Raw genomic sequence first — 22344 nt, 5'->3', positions numbered from 1 at the left:
ATAATAATGATTTGTGTGATGAACTGAATTATCATCTCTCCAAAAAAATACCATTTTTGCTTTCATTTATAAGATCTGTACTAGATTGCCATTTTAGTGGAATCTTGACACTACTCATGATCTTTCTTGGTTAGGTAGCTGTCACTTGTTACCTGTTTTGATTTTCTTACTCAGACTAGAACAATCATTATGTTCTTATCAGTAACATTATTACAACATTAATTATTATTAGAATCTAAATCTAAGATTATATGCCTTCCATCAAAACCATTTGCTTACTGATTTCCAGGGTTAGAAAAGTGCACTTTGTGATGAGTGAAAATTTTTAGTTGATGAGTACAAAAAAAAAAAAAATATATATATATATATATATATATATATATATATATATATATATATATACATACACACACACACACACACCTAAACCTCTTTTTATGCGAATTTTTTTATGCGAATTGGGATATCAAAAATAATTTTTTTTACGCGATTTTTATGCACTTTTACGTGACCAACCTAAAGTCGAAGTTAGGGAAAAAATCTGTAATTCAAGAAAATTCTGAGAATTTTGTAGAATTGCATTCTCATTTCAATTCAGAAAATTCTAAATTCTTACGAATTTCATTTATTGGGAATTCCCCAAATTACATTACTGACTGCGCATAAAAAAGCAGTTTTTTGCAGTTTGAATTTAGTATTTGAGTAGACAACACAGTTATCGCATTTTTTGCATTTGCATTTTTTAAGTGAAATCAAAATAAAAATCGCGTTATAAAATTAATAATTTTGCCAAGAAATAATAAATGGTAATCTATATGTAATTTTCAAACTTTCATTTCATTAACCGAAGATTTTAATCCAGCCCTCACATGATGTTGCCGATAACCAAAAAATGTTATCGCATAAAAAAAAAAAAGCAGTTTGAATTTGGTATTTGAGTAGACAACACAGTTATCGCATTTTTTGCATTTGCATTTTTTAAATGAAATAAAAATAAAAATCGCGTTATAAAATTAATAATTTTGCTAAGAAATCATAAATGGTAAGCTATATGTAGCTTACCATTTTCAAACTTTCATTTCATTAACCGAAGATTTTAATCCAACCCTCACATGATGTTGCCGATAACCAAAAAAAAAAAAAAAAAGGAAAGTCGTTTCTTTGGATATAAAAATTCAAATTTTAGATCTTCTTCAAACTGGGTAAGCATTTTGGAGTCCGTGAATCAACTGTCAGATCTATAAAGAAAAATGAAGAGACTATTAGAAAAGCGGTATGTTCAGGTACAAAATCAAGTGCAAAATTATCATCATACACAAGAGATGTTGTTCTAGTAAAGGCCGAAAAAGCTTTAGTGATGTGGATAGAAGATAATGTACAAAAAAGAATGCCAGTTGATGGAAATTCCATCACTCAATCAGCATTGAGATTTTATGAACAGATTAAAAAACTGCAGCCAGATACTTCATCTCAATCGAGGAAAAAAATATGAATTTCATGCAAGCAATGGTTGACTGGCTAAGTTTATTAAAATACATGCTCTTCATGGTATAAAAATTAAAGGTGAAAACGGCTTCTGCTGATGAAACAGCTGCTAAAGCATTTCCACAAAAACTTGCTAAAATAATTGAAGATGGAGGTTACACTCGTGAACAAGTTTGGAATATGGATGAAACCGGCCTTTTCTGGAAAAAAATGCCAAACAGAACTTACGTATCAAAAATGCAAAAAACTGTTGGTGGGTTCAAAGCAGCAAAGGATCGCATAACACTCCTATTTTGTTCAAAAGCTTTAGGAGATCGGATGTTAAAACCACTGCTCATAAATCGATCATTAAAACCACAGCCAATGAAAGGCATGGATTTTCAAAAATTGCCAGTTCATTGGATGGCCAACAAAAAGCTTGAGTGACCATTGATATTTTCACTGAGTGGTTCCACAAACATTTTGTGCCAGAAGTTAGATGCTATTTGAATGACAAAGGTTTCGAATTTAAAGTGCTTTTGATTCTTGATAATGCACCTGGTCATCCTGCTATAGAACACCCAAATGTGCATTATTTTTTTTTCTGCCACCCAATACCACATCATTGCTACAACCTCTAGATCAGGGTATAATTGCGACTTTTGAAACATAATTATGTCAGACGAACATTTCAGTACGTTTTGAACAAGCTAAATGATGATGAAACACTGTCAGTTATGGATGTGTGGAAAAAATTTTCAATTATGGATTGTATTGATCAGGTTCGATTATCATTATCTGAATTGAGACCAGAAACTATGAATGCATGCTGGAAAGCTGTTTGGCCTGCATGTGTTAAAGAGAATGCTCCTGTTCCCTTTAATCATACTGCAGAATTCCCCAATATAATAAGTTTGGCATGTGAAATTGGCGGAGAAGGATTCGATGATCTTACGTCGGCAGATATCGAAGAATTGTTAATTAATAAACCTCTTAGCGAAGACGAAATAGTGGAGATTGTTTCTGAGACTCCTGAAAGTGAAGAAGTTAATGATAATGATCAAGATAATCCTACTTTTACTGCTGATATAATTAAAGGTCTTAAACTGGCCAGTAATTTAGGCAATTATTTTGCCCGACATGATCCAAATGAAGAACGTGCTGGGAAGTTTTCATGTGAGCTTAAGTTGTTAATGTCTTCATACTGAGAATTATATCGTGACTTATCTAAAGCATCAACACAGTGATTAATAACTGAGTTCATGCCTAAAACTACTGAAACAACCAGTGGTACTTTTGTTCAAGACATGATAAGAAGAATTCTATAAGTTGAGGCAGAAATCGATGATGATAATACCATATCTAGTAGTTCTAGTGATATTACAGTCTCACGAAAAAAACGAAAGCTTTCACGTTTATTGTCAGAAACTGATAGCGAATAACATAATTTTTTTATAGAATCCTTTGCAAACAACTGAAATGAATATGTTTTTTTTTAAAGTTATTAAAATTCATTATATGTATATGTGTTCTCCATGAAATGTAAATAAAAATCTTATGATCCTAACAAATTTAATGTTTGTTTTTTTTTCATTATTTTGCTTATATTTCAGGTTTGGAACCAATCTTCACTTTTTCTATGCAGTCAGTAGTTCCATTTACGTGTAATTTTTAGGATGTATCTCTATCGTATCTATCGCGTAAAAAGAGGTTTAGGTGTATAGTTTTGGTTTAATTGTCAATTTTATTTACATAATGCTGATTCCATTTTATATAAATATTTTGTATTACCTCACTTATCACATCTATAAGGCAATGTTGGTATTACAAATGAATGTTTTATCAATTATTGCTGATTTTTTCATAATGGAATATGCTGCCATGAGTTAGTCTTTAGAGAATGCTCAGTCATACTGAGAAGTAACCAGTTAATCATCACATGGCAAAATAAAATAGATATGCAGCAGACAGCAGTAATTAGCCTTTTTCTTACCCAGTGATGGAATATGCAACTGAACATTTATAGCGAATGTTAAAATTTTGGAAGTTGAGAAAAAAGTATTTATTTTCCCAAAGGATTTCTTTATATTGATTCTAACCTAAATGTTTTTTTATTGTTTTCTGAGTTTGCCAAAGTATCATATGACTTGACTGGCCCTGCCTATCCAACAATCGTTACAGAGCCAGTTAGAATTCAGAAATGTGTATACCCTAATCGTTTTATTAAGGGTTTTTATGATACTGAAAGTTTTCAATATTTATACATAATGGCAAAGAAGAAATTGTTTACTTTTTCCACAAGTGATTCAAAACATTATGCATTAGAAGTTGAAAACATAACAAAAATATCATTATTTAAAAAAAAATAATAATAATAATAAATGGTCTTATCACTTATAAAATGCATGAATTTTTTCCTTCATAGACTGATAAACACATTAATACATGTTTGTATTAACATGATTAATGGGTTGTTTGAAAAGTTTGGTAAAAAAAAATAAGTTAAACACATTTTTTGGAAAAAATCACTTTTATTTCTCAACATAGTCTCCATCGAGGTCTGCACATTTGGACCAGCAAGTTGCTTAAGGGTCAGGGGTGCTTAAGGGTCAAAGCTGTATAACTGAGAGGAGACCTCCACATAGCCTTTAAAGGAATGCGGAGAACCGACCAGGGCTTCTGACCTAATGTCCAATCCTCACCTTCTCGTGGTGCACCCTGTTGGGTATCTACTTTGATACTGAACGAACGAGGATGGGCTGGCAATTTGGGATTTAGCCGACCAAATTGTATTCTTATTGGTTAAACCAAAATAAAAAATGATGGTACAACATGACAAAATTTCATGTCGGCTGGGGCGTCGCCCGGTTAAACAAGGCCCCCGTTGTTTTCGCCAGGGAACCAGGGCGAACAGCGAAAAGTCAGCTACTGGAACAAATCTGAAAACAAACCCCAACTCAACATCACCAGAGTTAAAGATCGGTACTATCAACGTATGAAGCCTGAATGGCAAAGAAATGGAGCTAGCTGAGGAATTAGATAAGTACCAGATCGACATAATAGGGGTGACTGAAACAAAAAAGACCAAAACTGGTGAGATCTTTCTGAGCAATAAATACAAAATGTTATATTCAGGCAATAACAATCAAGGAAAAGAAGGAGTAGCCATAGTATTCAACACAAAATACGAGGCTAATCTTCTTGAATGGCAGTCAGTCTCAAGTAGAGTAATGTGGGCAAATATGAGAATGGGGAACTGGACAATGAGACTTATTTGTGCCTATGGTCCCACAGAAGGTTCTACTAAGGTAGAAGTGGAGGAATTTTTTGAGGCTTTAGAAAAAGCAACTGACACAATGAAAAAGGAAAAGTTGGTCCTTGTTGGGGATCTAAATAGTAGAGTAGGAAATGATTGTGAGACATACAAAAATATTTTGGGAAAATTTGGAGAAAAGAGCAAAGCTAATAATAATGGCAAATATCTGTTGGATTTCTGCTCAGGACATGGACTGGTTATTACTAACACCATGTTCCAACATAAAAATGTGCACAAATTCACATGGAGAGAAGAGGCTAGGAATAAGAAAAGTCTCATTGACTATGTTATTGTTGATAGTGATGTTTTCTCCCTGGTGCAGGACACCAGAGTGTACAGAGGATTTGAAATTGGAAGTGATCACTATTTAGTCTTGAGCAGGATAAAATTGAATTTCATATTGAAAAGAATAACATGTAAGAAAGTTTTAAAGCGAATAAAAGTTGAGCAGCTCTCAGATGTAAACTGTAGACTAAAATACAGAAATATTATTGAAAAGAAAATGAAAGAATTTGAGAACAGGAATCAAACCTTGGAGATTCAGTGGCAAACTCTGAAGGAAACATTGATTGATTCTGCCAGAGAGGCATGTGGTGAGGTTGTGTGCAAAGATAAAAAAATCAGAACTCCCTGGTGGACACAGGAAGTTAAAGAGGCAGTGAAGGAAAAGAAGAAAGCATATCAAAAGTTCCTGGCAAATAAGTCAGCTTTTACTCTTACAGAATACAGAGACAAATGTAAGAAAGCTAAACAGTGTGTAAAACTAGCTAAACAAAAGTCATGGGAGGACTTTGGCAAGAATATAGAAAATAAATATCAAGAAGGTGGCAAAATATTCTGGAGGTTGTTGAAGAAGCTTAGGAATGGAGGAAAGAGTGCTGTAAAAGGAATTAGAGATGATAAAGGTGAAATGAAAACAGGAGAAAAAGATATCCTTGAAGTATGGAGTAATTACTTTGGAAAACTGCTAAATGAAACAAGCAGTGATGACAGCACAGTGATAAAAAACACTGACCAGGCATGCAGTCAGGAATACATATCTATACTTGAAGTAGAAAAAGCCATCAAAGGCTTGAAATGTGGAAAGGCAGCAGGAGTAGATGATATTCGACCAGAAATGCTGAAGTATGGTGGTATAAGAGTCTTACAGTGGTTGCACTGCATAGTTCAGAAAGCCTGGACAGAGGGACGAATTCCCGATGATTGGAGTAGAGCTCTCATAGTACCCATATATAAAAAGGGAAATAAAACTGAATGTGAAAATTACAGAGGTATTTCCCTACTGAGTGTTCCTGGCAAGATCTATGCAAGTATACTTGAGAAACGGTTGAGAAGAATTGTGGAAGAAAAGCTTGGTGAAGAACAAGCTGGATTCAGGCCAAATAGAGGCTGTCAGGATCAGATCTTCACTTTACGACAAATAGTCGAGAAAGCATGGGAATATAACAAAGATCTGTATTTAAGTTTTGTCGATTTGGAAAAGGCATATGACAAGGTGCCAAGAGAGAATCTATTCAATACGCTGCAGTTATATGGTGTCAATGGGGCATTATATCAAGCAATACTTAGTCTTTATTTGAGTTGTGAGTCAGCAGTTAGAATTGAAGGAAGTACAGGAAGATGGTTTAATGTTAAATCTGGTGTGAGACAAGGATGTACATTATCCCCTCTGTTATTCATTATCTATATGGATCACATTATGAAGGAATGTGGTATTAAACCTGATATCAAAATTGGAGATGTTAATGTCAGCTCTTTGCTTTATGCGGATGATGTTATACTTCTAAATAAATCCGCTACAAGTCTGCAAGATTCTCTGACTAAATTGAATAGCTGTTGTAATAGATATGGTATGAAGGTCAGCAATAAAAAGACAAAGACAATGAAAATAGGCAGAATCATTGAAAATGTCAACTGTGTTGTGAATGGAGAACCTGTGGAACAAGTAAAACATTTCAGCTACTTAGGCACAATTTTTACTGAAGATGGTAAACTAAATATAGAAATAGACAACAGAATCAGCAAAGCTGGTATGGTGGGAAGTCAATTGAATAAATTCATATGGAATAAGAAAGAAATTAGTCAGAACACTAAATTAGCTGTATACAAGACTGTGTTCAAACCAATTTTAACTTATGGATCTGAGAGCTGGGTCAGAAGTAAAACACTTGACCAAAGACTAGAGACCGCAGATATGAGAGTCCTGAGAAAGATTAGAGGCATGAACAGATGGCATCAATGGCAATATCATATTAAAAATGAGGATATTAGGAAAGAACTTGACATTGTCAGCATCCAGGAATGCGTTAGCAGAGCTAATCTCAGATGGTATGGTCACTTAAATAGAATGGGAGAGGAAAGATTAGCAAAACAAGTGTTCTCTGCCAGGTTGGCAGGAAAACGACCCAGAGGAAGACCAAGATATAGGTGGATTGATACGGTACAAAGTGCCTTAGACGATAGAAATATAAGATCTGATAATGTTGGCGTCTTGACAAGTAACAGACTGATTTGGAGGAAAATTGTAGATAGGAAGTTAGTAATGATGTAATTTTTTCATGTAGTACTGTCATATCCTGTACACCCCTTGAGGGTACATGGCAGGAATTTGATGATGATGATGAGTTTCCAATTTTTTCATCCCATCTAAAAAGTAGGATTTGCCAAATTGTGCAAAATAGTCATTGACAGGCTTGATGACATCCTCTCGAAGAAAATTTTTAAGTTTGGAAACAAGAAGTCACACAGTGCGAAGTCTGGAGAATATGGTGGATGTGGAACCAATTCAAACCTCAGTTCGTTCAATTTTGCCATTGCAACAGCCGATGTGTGGGGTGGTGCATTGCCTTGATGAAAGAGCACGTTTTTGTTCTCTGATCTTGGTCGTTTTTTCTTCAGTTCTTTTAAGTGGTCCAACAATGATGCATAATAAAATCCTGTTGTTGTCTTACTCTTTTCTTAATAGTCTATCATGATAATTCTTTGGGAATCCCAAAAACAGTGGCCATCACCTTCCTAGCTGCCATATGGTCTTCTCTTTTTTCGGTGCTCTTTCGCTGGGCATTGTCCACTGTTTTGACTCCTGCTTGGATTCAGGTGTGTAGTGGTGGATCCAAGTTTTGTCTATAGTTACGAATCGATGCAATAAATCCTATGAATTGCAATTAAACATCGCCAGACACTGCGTTGAAATATCTTTTTGCATGCATTTTTGATCGACAGTAAGCAGTCGCAGCACCCATCATGCACGCAGCTTTTTCATGCAGCATATTATACACCTGTTCATTTGAGATGCCTGCAATCCCAGCAATCTTGCACACTTTCACTCGCCGGTCTTCCATAACGATACCATGGATTTTGTTAATTATTTTCTTCATAGCGACTTCAGTCAGGCGACTGGAGTGCGCTTAATGTTTGATGGACTTGTGACCATGTTTAAACTTATTTATCCAAATATAGTCTTTAATGCTGGTGCAGAGTCCCCTTGAACTGCATCTGACTCGTCTTTGATCTCTGCGGCTGTCCACTTCTTCAAATAAAAGAGTTTTATCACTGCACATAGTTGCAAAACGAGAACTATGCATCGCAAGTGGCTAAAATTTTGCCAGGGGTCATGAAAAAGATGATGCATGCCGACACTAGTATGAATGAACGAATTGTGTTGCCAACAGTTGGAAATTTATCCAACTTTTTGATTCATCATTGGTAGTTAGACAGTGTAAAAATTAGCTATAGCATTAATAAAAGTTTATAAATTGACCAGATCTGGGATTGAACACGTAATTGTGGTAGAGTACAACTAGGCTTACATCTTATTGTAAGCCTAGTTGTACTAATAAGCCAGCACAAAGTTTTTCTAGCCCTGATGATTTTTTTTCTGAACTTAAAGTTGTTTCTACTGTTAGAAATGAAAACCATTCATGCAACTCAGAAAATATATGCAGAATCCCTCTGGAGCAGTAGTTAAAAACCATAACTGTAGTTTTTTAAAGATATTAAGATGTAGATGAATATTAATTACAATAAATTCACTTTTTCCAATATTTTGGCAAATTCAAATTGCAGTCATCAGAAAACACAACACAGTATATTCATGCAGGCTGTGTAATGTTTCAGCCTCTGCGTAATGAGGCTGAAACATGGTAACTAAACAAGTCTAAAGTCCAAAATAGTATTCATTAGTGGGCTAAAGTTAATGTCCTTGGCTGTTGTGCTTAAGTATGGTGGATGAGAGCTTCTCAAATTTGTTGCAGTTTGGGTAGTTTCTTAGTGCAGAAGCAAATTCAAGGAATAGTGTCTATTTGCTGTGATGGAGCAGAGTGGCCTTCTTCCAGTGTATCCTGTGGTGGGTTTCTAAAGCATGGTCAGCAGGTCCTGAGTGGTTGTAGGAGTAGTGGAAACAGATATAGTCCTCATGTTTAGTGATTCTGAGGTTGACTGTCTTATCTGTTTGGCCATAGTAGGAGAATTTACATCTGCAAGAAACCTGATAAACATCTGGCAAGTCTAGGAACTAGGGTGTTCTTTGGTCGAGTGGGTAAGGGATGCCAATTTTTTATATCATCTGTAAGTGGTTGGAAGGTTGTATTTCTTTAGGATTTTAGCTAGTTTTTCAGATGTGCCCCAGATATATGGAATGGTGATAGCTATGTTCTGGAGGGATTGTTTGGGCATTTTAATATTTTTTGGATATGGTGGGAATTGTAGCTATTGGTTATGAAGGTCAGCAATAAAAAGACAAAGACAATGAATATAGGCAGAATCGTTGAAAATGTCAACTACGTTATGAGCAGAGAACCTGTGGAAAAAGTAAAACATTTCAGCTACTTAGGCATAATTTTTAGTGAAGATGGTAAATTAAATATGAGAATAGACAACGGAATCAACAATGCAGGTATGGTAGGAAGTCAATTGAATAAATTCATGTGGAATAAGTGAGAAATTAGTCGGAACACAAAATTAGCCATATACGTGTTCAAGCCACTTTTAATTTATGGATCTGAGAGCTGGGTCAGAAGTAAAACACTTGACCAAAGATTAGAGGCTTGAACAGATGGCATCAATGGCAATATCATATTAAAAACGAGGATATTAGGAAAGAACTTGACATTGTCAGCATCCAGGAATGCATTAACAGAGCTAATCTTAGGTGTATGGTCGCTTAAACAGAATGGGCGAGGAAAGATTACCAAAACAAGTGTTCTCTGCCAGGTTGGCAGGAAAATTACCCAGAGGAAGACCAAGATATAGGTGGATTGATACGGTACAAAGTGCCTTAGACGATAGAAATATAATATCTGATAATGTTGGAGTCTTGACAAGTAACAGACTGATTTGGAGGAAATTTTTCATGTAGTACTATCATATCTGTACACCCCTTTGAGGGTACATGGCAGGAATTTGATGATGGTTATGAAGATTTTGTGAATGTGGTCAAGTTCAATGGAAAGGGCACCCTTATTTGAACAAATTAATTTAGCCACACACTGTTATATAGTGTTTAATAATTTCATGCTGTTGGAAGGTGACTGTGAATGTATCTGCCAGCGTATGAGTTTTCTATAAACAGAGAATGTCAGGGATCAATAAGTGTGTGTGTGTGTGTGAGAGAGAGAGAGAGAGATTAAAGTGTCTAAGAAGAGGAGACTTTTTTCTGATGTGTATTGTAAGGTCATAGTCTAAGGTAGACTTCCTAAATAGGTAACCTCCTTGCCTGCTGAAATTTCTAATAAACCGAAACCATACAATTCTAGATCCCCCCCCCCCCAGATATATATATTATATATATATATACACACGGGCTATTTAAAATCCACAACGTAATCCTGCATTCCAGTCATTTGTAGATGCCATTGATTCACTCACATACAAATTAGACAGTGTGCTTTCTCAGTATACTGGCAACACCCCTTTCACACATAAACTCAGCCCATTTTAAAGCCAGTACAGGAAATCTCATATTTCCACACTGACATTATGGTCAGTTTTTATGTCTCCTTTCTGTTCACCTATGTCCTACTTAGAGATTTCAGACCTTATTCAAGCTGAATTTCTCTCCCAATATCTCAACTTGTTCAAGTTCACCTGAACTCAGACTATTTCATTTGGTAATGAAAATTCTACCAGCTAACTACTTCATGAAGACCTTTGAAGAGAAAGCTTGAAACTCCACCCCACATAGACCCATTGTTTGGCTACACTTTAGTGATATGTTCTGCATTTGGCCACATGGCCTGGGGGCTCTTGCAACATTTTTTAACTCATCTGAACAATATCTCCCAGGAATCCAGTTCGCAATCAACATCTGCCAGGATATTGTGTGTGTAGATGTGTAGAACTCTTTATGGGCTAAATTAATTAGTTCAGATAACAGTGCCCTCTGCACTGAACTTGTCACACATTCACATTACCCTCTTATTCATTGGTTACATTTCCCACCATATCCAAAAAAATATTAAAACCCACAAACCACACTTCCCTCCTCAGAACAGAGACTAACCAAAACTATTACCATTCTGTATATCTGAGGAACATCTAAAAACTAGTTAAAATCCTAAACAAATACAACAAATAGACCGTGTAGAAAATTGGCATCCATTATCCTTTCCACCAAAGACCTGCCAGAAGATCCCTTGCAGTTGGAAACTATCTTACTGTGGCAAAACAGATAGGATAGCCAACATTAGGATTATATCCATTTCCATCACTACAACAACTCGGGACTTGCTGACCATGTTTTGGACACCCACTATAGGATACACTGGAAGGCCACTCTACTCCACTGTTGCAAATATAAATATGAGACACTATTCTTTCCTTATTTGGGAAGCTCTCATCCTTTGTAATTCAGTCCAACAGCTATACTCACCCATTTTATCCCAGTAGAAAGCACTTTAAGACTTCAGGCTTACTTTTAGTAAGCCCTGTTTCAGCCTCATTACACAGTGTAGTGCTTTGGTACATATTGTGTTCCCTGATGGCAATATGACTTTGCCAAAATATTGGAAATATTAATTAAAGTTATTGTTATTAATATTTATCTACATTGTAATTTCCTTAAATTAGAGTTATGAATATTCACCATATATACCTTACCACTAGACTTAGTTATGAACCAATGGCTGATTGGCAGAACACTATAAAACCAGAATCAACTCTCCAATGAAATATAGCTAACTAGTCAAGTGAGGTAGAGGAATGGTTGGTTCAGCCTAGACATCACCCATTCTACAATATGGTAAACCTAAACAATTCACAAACTTTCAATAGTCCTGGGAAAATGGCACAATTTATGAGCACCCTTTTTACTTAGGGGAAGAGTGATTATCGAAAACTAGATGGCAGTCACTGTTTTCTGGTTCACTCTGATTATAATGCCTGAAAACTTCCATCAAATTCAATATATTTTCATAGGAAATATATTGAATTTGATTATATATATTTTTTCTATGGAACAAAAATTGGTAATCTTCCTCAGAACTCTGCGAGCCACTTTACAAGAGTGGTTAGAACTTATCTCTTGAAAACAAGAGTACATCCTTCAGAATTATTTTTCTCAAGAGTGCAGATAAAACAGCTGTCCTCCAAATGAGATTTATTGCCTATTCACAATACTCAGAATGGTCAATGTACCAATATCCTTCAAACTATAAAACTAATGAGCACTAGTAAGGCCATGAGCTGTGCCACACTAAAAGGAGCATCCTGTCCAGCTGTTTGCAAAGCTATTGTTCATTAAGAGACATCTGAACATGAAATGGAAAAATTCTCAATTTTGCACTAAAAAATGTTAACATAGACAAAAAAAAAAATAACACTAAAGTAAAATTGGCTGTCATAGAAGCCTTTCTAGTTCCAGTGAAATTGAAAGGAAAAATATACAGAAAAGTAGTGAGACCAACAATGTTATATGGAATGGAGACACTGCTTATGAAGAAGTCCAATGAAAGCAAGATTAGTGCTACAGAAATGAGGATGCTTTGATGGCTTTGTTGGAGTAACAAGGAAAGAAAAGGTGAGGAATGAGCATTCGGAGTTACTGTAAAAGTGACTGCAATTACAAACAAAATCCAAGTTGTGCAATTAAGATGGTATGAACATGCAATGAGGCAAAATGAAAAATATGATAGTCGAAGTATCATGATAATGATGGAAATACAAGGAAGAAGAAGAGGTGGAAAGATAACGTAGAAGAAGATCTGAAGGAGAAAAACCTGGACAAAGATGCAGTCTACAATAGAAAACAGTGAAGAAGACTCATCAGAAACAGTGACCCCATTATAGAAATGGGTGCATCTCAAGAAGAAGCCTTTCTAGATCTTGCAATAGCAATAGTTACAAAGCTCTACAAGAAATTCCCATGAACCTATCTTTTAACTCATACCTAGTAACTTTCTATTTCTGCCTACCCACTACAAGAAATCCACCTCTTCACATTCATGTACCATCCAGTTTCCACTGAGACCTCTTCTGAAACAGGATAGACGTGTATATCCTTTTCAGGCTGTGGCATAATATCCTTCCAGTACTTTTTTAGTGTTACAGGGCGATCAGCATTCATTTTCAAAATTATGGATTTTACAGCCATGTTTAAACTAACTCTTTTTATTATCCCGACATTTCGATCTTCATATCAAGATCATTTGGAGCAATACACAAACATACAAGACAAGCTGACTTATATTACAAACCGTAAGCTAGAGAAATAATGATTTGATCACATGTTATTCTACTGGTATGACTTCTAGTAAAAAGGTCCCATGGTCACCAGACACTAGACACATTCCTTAGCCACCTAAACAAACAACACATATGCATACAGTTCACAATTGAGATTGAAAAACAGAACACACTTCTGTTTCTAGATACACTTGTCACACGTCTTCCTTCTGGCAATCTTTCCTTCATGGTTTACTGAAAACCGACACATACTGGCCCATATATACACATAAACTCCTACCACCACCCAACACAAAAACTAGATGTCATCAATACTCTAAAAAACAGGGCTCTGAAAATCTGCTCCAGTGAACAGGCACTGAAAGATGAATTCAAAGTGATCAGCAATACTTCCCAAAAAAAAATGGGTACAGCCAAAACAGTATTAACAAAATTCTCTACAAGACCTCAATAAAAAATAAAGACAAACCAGACTACAACAAAACTATAACCATTCCCTACATTAACGGGACATCAGACAAAAATAAACAGAGTACTACAAAAATACAACCTCAAAGCCATCTTTAAATCCCCTGCAAAATTAAAAAGCTTACTCAACTCATCCAAAGACCCCCCCCCCCCCCCCCCCGCTGTCCCAGCCTGGAGTATACCGTATTCATTGCACCTGTAACATACCATATATAGGAGAAACAGGGCACACAATTCCTATCAGACAAAAAGAACATAAACGACACATTAATATAATAATTGTGGTGAAGCTGGCCTTTCTGATCATGCCCTGAACACCTTACATAAAATTGACTGGAAAAACACTAGTTGTCTACATCACACCAAAACATGGTATGAACGCAAATTTAAGGAAGCCTGTGAGATTATTATCAACCACCCCAATCTGAACTATAATGAAGGTCTAAAAATCCCATACATATGGAAGGCTATATTCGACCCATGGAACCTTCCTCTCTAAGAACAACTATAAACAGGACGATAGTAAATCCAGGATCCTAAATCAAAAATAACAATCGTAATACTAAAAATAGGACATCATTGTTACTGAAAGAAAACTATAAGAAAAAATGTTTATTCAGGTTATATTAAATTAAATCTAGCTTGATGTAATTTATAAATAATTTTTTTTCCCACTAGAGGTCATGCCAGTAGAATAACATGTGATCAAATCATTGTTTTTCCAGCTTATGGTTTGTAATGTAACTCAGCTTGTCTTGTATATTTGTGTATGCTCCAGATGATGATCTTAATATGAAGATCGAAACGTTGGGATAATAAAAAGAGTTAGTTCTAACACGATTGTAAAATCTATAATTTCGAAAATGAATCCTTCCAGTACCAATAAAGCTCCACAAACTACTCCATCTTGCTGATTCACATCTTTGCATGTTCTGCAACATTTAGAAACTTAATCACACATAATCTGACTGGCTCTGTAAACAAGATGATTATCACTTATGTCCTGAAACCTCCTCTTCTGCACAAATGAAAAAGAGATATAAGATATGCAACTATGACTTCATCATTGCAAAAGCCTTTTACTTGCAGTTTTCCCTCTAAAACACACTAGAGAAAAAGATCATTCATCAACCACTGTCTAAGGCAGTGGTCTCCAAAGTGCGTTACGCGTACCCCAGCGGGTACGCGAGTCAATACGTGGGGATGAGTCAAAAAAAGTTTTATATTGATAGGAAAAAAATTAGGTAATTAATTAAAGATAAAGAATATTACTTTCTTTCATCAATTAAACATATATCTAATATAGACAAAGACGTTATAAAGATCCTGTAAACTTAAATTTGCGAGTAGTGCACATTGGGCGACTTTCCACACATAATCGTCCGTGGCAAAGCTGTCATGTTTTTTAAAATTAGGGAGTAAATCTCTTACTTCTTATCATTGCCATTGTTTGTAGTGCAACCTAGTGTTGACAAGCTCAACAATGACGATAAGTGGTTATTAATATTATGCTACCTAGCTGATATTTTTGAAAAAGTAAACATGCTTAATTTGTCTCTTCAAGGAAAAGGTAACATTTTAACAATGAATGAGAAAATAACTGCATTTCGAAAGAAAATGGTGCTGTGGAGAGAGAAATTTGAATAGGGATGTTTAGAAATGTTTCCAGCTTTATCTGATTTCGTTACAGAAAATAATGTAAATGTAAAACAAAAAAGTCTAATATCTGTACATTTAAAAAGTTTAGACATATTTTTGTAACTTATTCGCAGATCTTCCTGACGAAGAATTTTTCAATGGATTTTATACCCATTTGCAGAAAATGCAAAAATTGACCACCTTCTGATTATTTTTCAAGAGCAATTAATTGACATTAGATACAACACAACTTTGAAAAAATAATTTCAACAGAAATCTCTTCACAATTGGTGAATGAGACTGTAGTCCGAGTATAGCAATTTAGTAAACACAGCAAATTATACACTCCTACCGTTCGGTTCTACTTATTTATGTGCGATATCATTTTCTGCAATGACAGGTATTAAAACCAAATATCAAAATAAATAAACTTGGAACCAGACCTTCGTATCGCAGTATCAAAAGCCATCAAACCAGAATTTCAAGAAATTATGAAAGAAATGCAAGACCATTGTTCACATTAAATATTGTAATAAATATGTTTGTAAGCTGTTAATAATAAAAATAATGTGTAAAAATATTTAGCTTTTTTAATTATTATATGATGATACAAGGCAAATTTCCTCTTTATAATACTTATTTCAATAGATTTTTGCTCAATCAATTGGGGGTATGCGCTATTTATTTTTTCTGTCTTGGGGGCACGCGATCAAAAAAGTTTGGAGACCACCGGTCAAGGAAACCTTATAGGACTTATGCAAGAAACTACATTGTAGACTATTCCTGGAGTAACACCATCATAGTGAACAGGGAAATCTTAATTCAGTAAAGAATGGAACCTAGCTGGCATCCTCTTTAATATCAAAGAAGACTTTATGGGCATGTAACTAAAGGTCCACTAAAAGCATAGAAGACACTGCTCCTCACTTTTGTAAACCAGAAAAAAAATTTATTGCAGCTTTTTGGAGATACACATTTTGAAGTTATTTTTAAATCAAATATATATTTCTTTATATATGTATTATCTATTTCAGAATTGTGTATATTTTAACTGTGTCGATATAATAAAAATATGCATTAAAAAGTAATTGTATTTAGACTGAGTGGGAGTCCATTATCTGATTATTAGCCCCTAGTTGATGTGGTTAAGCATGTGGAGAAAGGATACAGAATGGAAGCTCCTGAAGGTTGTCCACCTGAAGTTTATGAAATAATGAGGCTTTCATGGGATCTGGAACCGGATAAGAGGCCAACATTTGCTGAAGTGCTGAAAAGGTTAGAACATTTGAGAGCACTGTCACTTTGATTAAGTTTGGCTTATAACAGTGCTTCTGAGGTAAGAAGTATATTCTCATTACTTTTAATTTCTGTATAGTGACACTCCGATTAAGGCTCAGGCTATGTTCTTAGAATTTAGAGCATTAAACAGGATGATTTTAATCTTATATAAATAAGGAAAGGTGAAAATACAAACATAAATAGAACAGTACTTCTATTCAACAATATTGTATTATTATATATAAACATTATGTAATGTATTTATAGTTTTACATTTTAGATGAAGGGCTGAACCAAGCACCTTCCAAGAGCTTTTGCATCTTAAAGATATAGCCATGAAGAATTGATTTTTCACTCACAAAGGAACTCTAGGTAGCACGATATTGCTTCGATAACATCCTACCTAGTCCATTATGAGCTGAGTTCTAAGAGCTTTGCTTATAATGGGTCTTATAAGAATTGGCCCATAATTTACATGATTGTTGTAATACTTTTACTAAGAACAGGTTACCGTTGTTGCAGAAAATGCTATTTTTGTCTGCATTTTTTATAATTGTTCATACAGTAGACACTGCTTTAATAAGGCACCTATATTAGCTTGACATTCACTTGCTTCTTGATGCTTTCAATTTTGCTATTTTTGTAGATGTTATGGCTCAAAAAAACACGAAAAAAAACTTTTGAGTCAAGTTACTCATTGTTGTATATGTATTGGCAGACACTGACATATCATGATGTATTCTTCAGTTGTAACCAAATCTTTCTTGAGGAGGGAATGGAACAATGTTTGTTCTAGGATATATTTATTAGAAAATAATAATTAAGTGACTGTGGTATTTGTTTGATATTTTTAAATTACTGAAAGTAGTACTTATGTGAACCAACATGAGCCATATGAGAATAGCAAATATCAGTTTCCTGATATGTACTCTCAAGAGATGTTCAGGTTACAATGACAGCACTACATTATTAAGTTTACATTATTTAATCTCCTATCAATAGTTTTTCTCCAAATCAATCTCTCTAATATTGTCATATCTAACATTCTGTGCTTCTAAGGCACTTCTTACTGAATCAATCCATCTAGACCTTGGCCTTCCTCTGGGTCTCTTTCCTTCGATGTTGGCATCAAACACCTGTTTTCCTAACCTTTATTTACCCATTCTGTTTAAGTTGCCATCCCACAAAGATTAGCTCTGCTGACACATTCTTGAATGCTAACAATGTCAAGTCCTTTCTAATATCTCCATGTTAAATATGATTTTGCTATCGGTTTTCTCCTAATTTTTATTAGAACCCTCATATCCGTGGTCTCTAATCTTTGGTCAAGTGCTTTATTTCTAACCCAACTCTCAGATCCATAACTTAAAATTGGTTTGAACATTGTCTTGTATACTGCTAGTTTGGTGTTTTCATTAATTTTCCTCTTATTCCATATAAATTTATTCAGCTGGCTACCCACCAATACCAGCTATGCTTATTCAGTTGTCTATTTCCAGATTTAACCTTTCATTTTCATTAAAAACTGTGCTTAAGTAGCTGAAATATTTTACTTGTTCTATAGGTCTCCATTCAGAATGCAGCTGAAGTTTTCTATGCTCCTGCATAGTTTTTGTCATTTTATTGCCTGATTTTCATGACAAGTATATTATAGCTGTTATTCAATTTAGTTAGTCAATCCTGGAGACTTGCATTAGATGTGTTTAGGAATACATCATCTGCTTGAAGCAAAGAGCTAAATTTGACATCTCCAATTCTAATATCAGGTTTAATGCTAATCTTTCATGTGATCCATATAAATGATGAATAAGAGTGGAGGTAATGTGCATCCTTCCTGTATTTCCTTCAATTCTAACTTCTGAGTTACAACTTAAATATAGACTATTGCCCTATGTAGTGTTTCATTTACCCCATATAACTGTAGTGTTTTGAAAAACTTTTCCCTGGGTACCTTGTCGTATACCTTTTCCCGATCTACAAAACTTAAGTACAGATCCTTATCATATTCCCACGATTTCTCAATTATTTGTAGTAAAGTGAAAATCTGATTTTGACAACCTCTATTTGGCCTGAACCCAGCTTGTTCTTCTCCAAGTTTTGCTTCCACAATCTTTCTCAACCTTTTATCAAGTATGCTTGCATAAATTTTATCTGGAACACTTAGTAGAGAAATTCCTCTGTAATTCTCACATTCAGTTTTATTCCTTTTTTTTATAGATGGATAATGAGTACTATGAGAGCTCTGCTCCAATCATCTGGAATTCGACCTTCTGACCAGGCCCTCTGAATTATGCAGAGGGTGACATGAATTTTATATCTCCACTGCAAAAATTTTATACTTCCATGCTCAAGCATTTCCAGTCGAATATCATCTACTCTAGCTGCCTTTCCTTTCAAGTTTTTGACAGCATTTTCTACCTCAAGTATTAATATGTACTCCTCTTTGCATGCCTCCTTGAAAATTTTTCATGACTTCTGTCACTGCTTGGTTTGTTTAACAGTCCAAGTAGTTACCCCAGACATCTAGGATATCCTTATCTTCAGTTTTCATGTCGCCATTATCATCTTTGATTCCTTTTACAGTACTCTTTCCTCCATTTCTAAGCTTCTTTAATAGCCTCCAGAACATTTTGTCACCTTCCTGATACTTTAATTCTTTTTAAAACTTTCTTACATACTGTTCTTTTCAATGTGATATCCGTTTTTTATCCTGCTTAGTACTAAGTAAAGGTCATTTCCAGTTTCAAATCCTCTGTACACCCTTGTATCCTGAACAAGTGTGATGACATAGTCAATGAAGTCTTTCTTATTTCTTTTATCTTCTCTCCATGTGAACTTGTACACATGGTAAAAAAAAATGACTCGTCTGTGTCCTGAGCAGAAGTCCAGTAAATACGTACCATTATTATTATTAGCTTTGCCCTTTTCTCAAAATGTTCCTATATGCCTGGTGGGATTCATTTCTTTATCTGCTGTTCATATCTCCATCTAGGACCACTTTTTCCAGTTACTTTTCAGCTGCCTGTTCTAATGACTCAAAAAATGTCTCCACTTCTTCCTTAAAAGAACCTTCTGTGGGACCATAAGGACAAATAAATTTCATTGTCCATGTCCCCCATTTTGAAGTTTGCCCATGTAACTAGTTGAAACTGCCTTCCAATCAAGAAGTTTATATTCATATTTGGTGTTGAATGCTAGTGCTATTCCTTCCTTTCTTTAAGCATTATTGCCTGAAAATAACATCCTATACTTTACTATTTAGTAAGATCTCAACTGTTTTTGTCTTCTTTGTCTCAGTAATGCCAATTATGTCCCTGTGGTACTTTTCCAATTCTTCTGCAAGTTCGATTTCCTTTCCATTAATACTCCTTATATTGATGGTTCCTATCTACAGTCTTCTGATATTGAGTTTATTCTTCTTCTTCTAAATGTTGAGTTGGAGCTTGCTGAATTTTCACTTTTTGCTGTAGTTCCCTGAAAAAAATAGCGGAGGCCTTTTTTAGAGGTTATAGCATCGGTGTTTTGGGATGCTAAAGGCATTTTGTTTCTTAATTATCTTGAAAAGGGTAAAACAATAACCAGGGAATATTATTCCGATGTTTTAACCAGACTAGACGAAAAAATTAAGAAACAAAATGCCTTTAGCATCCCAAAACACCGATGCTATAACCTTTCCTGCTGATGCAACTGACTATCTTCTTTGGTTATGAACAACTGGCTTCTGTCCACTGTTTTGACTGCTGTTTGGATTCTGGTGTGTAATGGTGAATCAAAATCTCATCCATAGTAATAAATTGACACACAAAATCAGTTTTATTCTTGTTAAATTACTCCAAGCACTGTTCAGAGGTTTTCATGTGAGTGTGTTTTTGATCTGCTGTGAGCAAGCATGGCACCCATCTTGCACAAAGCTTTTTCATGCAAAATATATCCTACACATTCTTTTGAAATGCCTATAGTCTCAGCAATTTCACACACTTTGACTCGCCAGTCATCCAATACCATATCGTGCATTGATCAATGATTTCTGGTGTTGTTACACTTTTTGGATGTCCTTCACGTGGATCAACTTCAACGCTGGTATGGCAATGTTTAAACTCGGCAATCCATTTCTTAATTGTCGATAACGAAGGAGAAGAGTGCTCATAAACTTTTATGAACTTTGAATGAATTTCTTTTGGCATTAAACCTTCTTTTACAAAGAATTTTATAACCGCATGATACTGAATTGTATCCATTTCAAGGGATACAGACAGTTTGCTTCAGACAGCTGTATAAAACAAACTACTTGATAGCATGACTTGAATTTCACATGGATGCTTATGACAGATGTACCAACTTAGGGGGAAAAAAAAAAACTTGCCGATTGTGTTGCCATCTATGGTCGAGGCCGAGAACCTTTCAGACCACCCTTGTAACCTGAATTCATCTACTTTGAACACCTGGTCTGCACTAAAACCACCTTCTTCGATGATTTTTAAAAGTTCTCCTGGGTATTTCCGGGCAGCTTTTGCATCTGCTGGTGCTAATTCCCCCCCTGGATTTTAAGATTATGCAAAGAAAACCACTTTTTAAAGTTTTCGAACCAACCTTTAGTGGCACAAAATCCATGCTGAGAGCTTTCTTGTAAAGAATCTTGATCAAGTTCTTTTAAATGTTAATAAACTTTGAGAGCTTTTTGTTTAATAAGATTTCCATCCAAAGGAATTTTCTCTTGAGTGCAATCTTCTATCAAAATCATTACAGATTTCTCCATTTCTTCCATTAGAATATCGCATACATAAGCAATGCACTTAACATTGACCCAGCAACAAAACTTTCTCAGATTTTATGTTCATTTTGTTTGATTGTTTGAATTGTTGATTCATTTAAATTCAAAGTCCTTGCAACAACTCCTGGTTTGTCTCCATTTTTCAACCGATCCAAGATTATATTTTTCTTTGAGGGAAATAAATTTTCTTTTCAATGTTGTTTTTTTCCCTTTCATTGCAGTTTTAGTGGCCATACAAAAATTTATATAAAAAAATATTTTTTTTACATAAAAAAGCATTACATATTAATTATATATCTGTACACCAGCTTATACAGAATTGAATTTTTGGTATATTTTAATGTTTTGTTTCACACTCTTTTCAGTTGTGAAAAGCACTATCTCCTGTGTGTAATAATAAGTGGATTAATCAGTTGGAAAGGGCACTATGTGCCATCATGGTATCGAGCACTAAGTGGACAAGTAGCTGTTTACTTCGGATGCATAAAAAAAATGGACATAGTGCCCTTTACTTCCAGTATACAGATATGTAACTCACCAGAAAATAAAGTGCTCAGCTTGAGATTAACACACTTATGATTTTTAATGCGCTCTCCTGCAGAAAACAAAGACAATTTTCAACAATAAACACTTTATATGGTAAACAATTAATGTACGTGCGGTATTTCCCCTAACATAAATTCACTACTTATACTACATGTGTGATACGGGCAGATACAAATTTAATGAA

At 34.9% G+C, this 22344-nt stretch overlaps 1 protein-coding gene across 2 annotated transcripts in view; it reads left to right on the top strand.

The window, feature by feature from the left end:
* Nucleotides 1-22344, top strand: part of LOC150099683 (tyrosine-protein kinase CSK-like) — a 262985-nt gene that overhangs the window by 229342 nt on the left and 11299 nt on the right. For both annotated transcript variants that reach the window (XM_090404533.1, XM_090404534.1), the window contains exon 12: nucleotides 16695-16901. In XM_090404533.1, coding sequence (XP_090260659.1) covers nucleotides 16695-16871 — 177 coding nt within the window. In that variant the 3' untranslated portion in view covers nucleotides 16872-16901. The remainder of the gene's footprint in view (nucleotides 1-16694; nucleotides 16902-22344) is intronic.

The sequence above is a fragment of the Typopeltis vanoorti genome, chromosome 14 (assembly GCF_054136105.1).
Source record: "Typopeltis vanoorti isolate ZY-2024b chromosome 14, IOZ_Tvanoo_1.0, whole genome shotgun sequence".
In the NCBI taxonomy this organism is placed as follows: Eukaryota; Metazoa; Arthropoda; class Arachnida; order Uropygi; family Thelyphonidae; genus Typopeltis; species Typopeltis vanoorti.
Note: the sequence above shows the minus strand (reverse complement) of the source record. Positions and strands in the feature narration are given on the sequence as shown.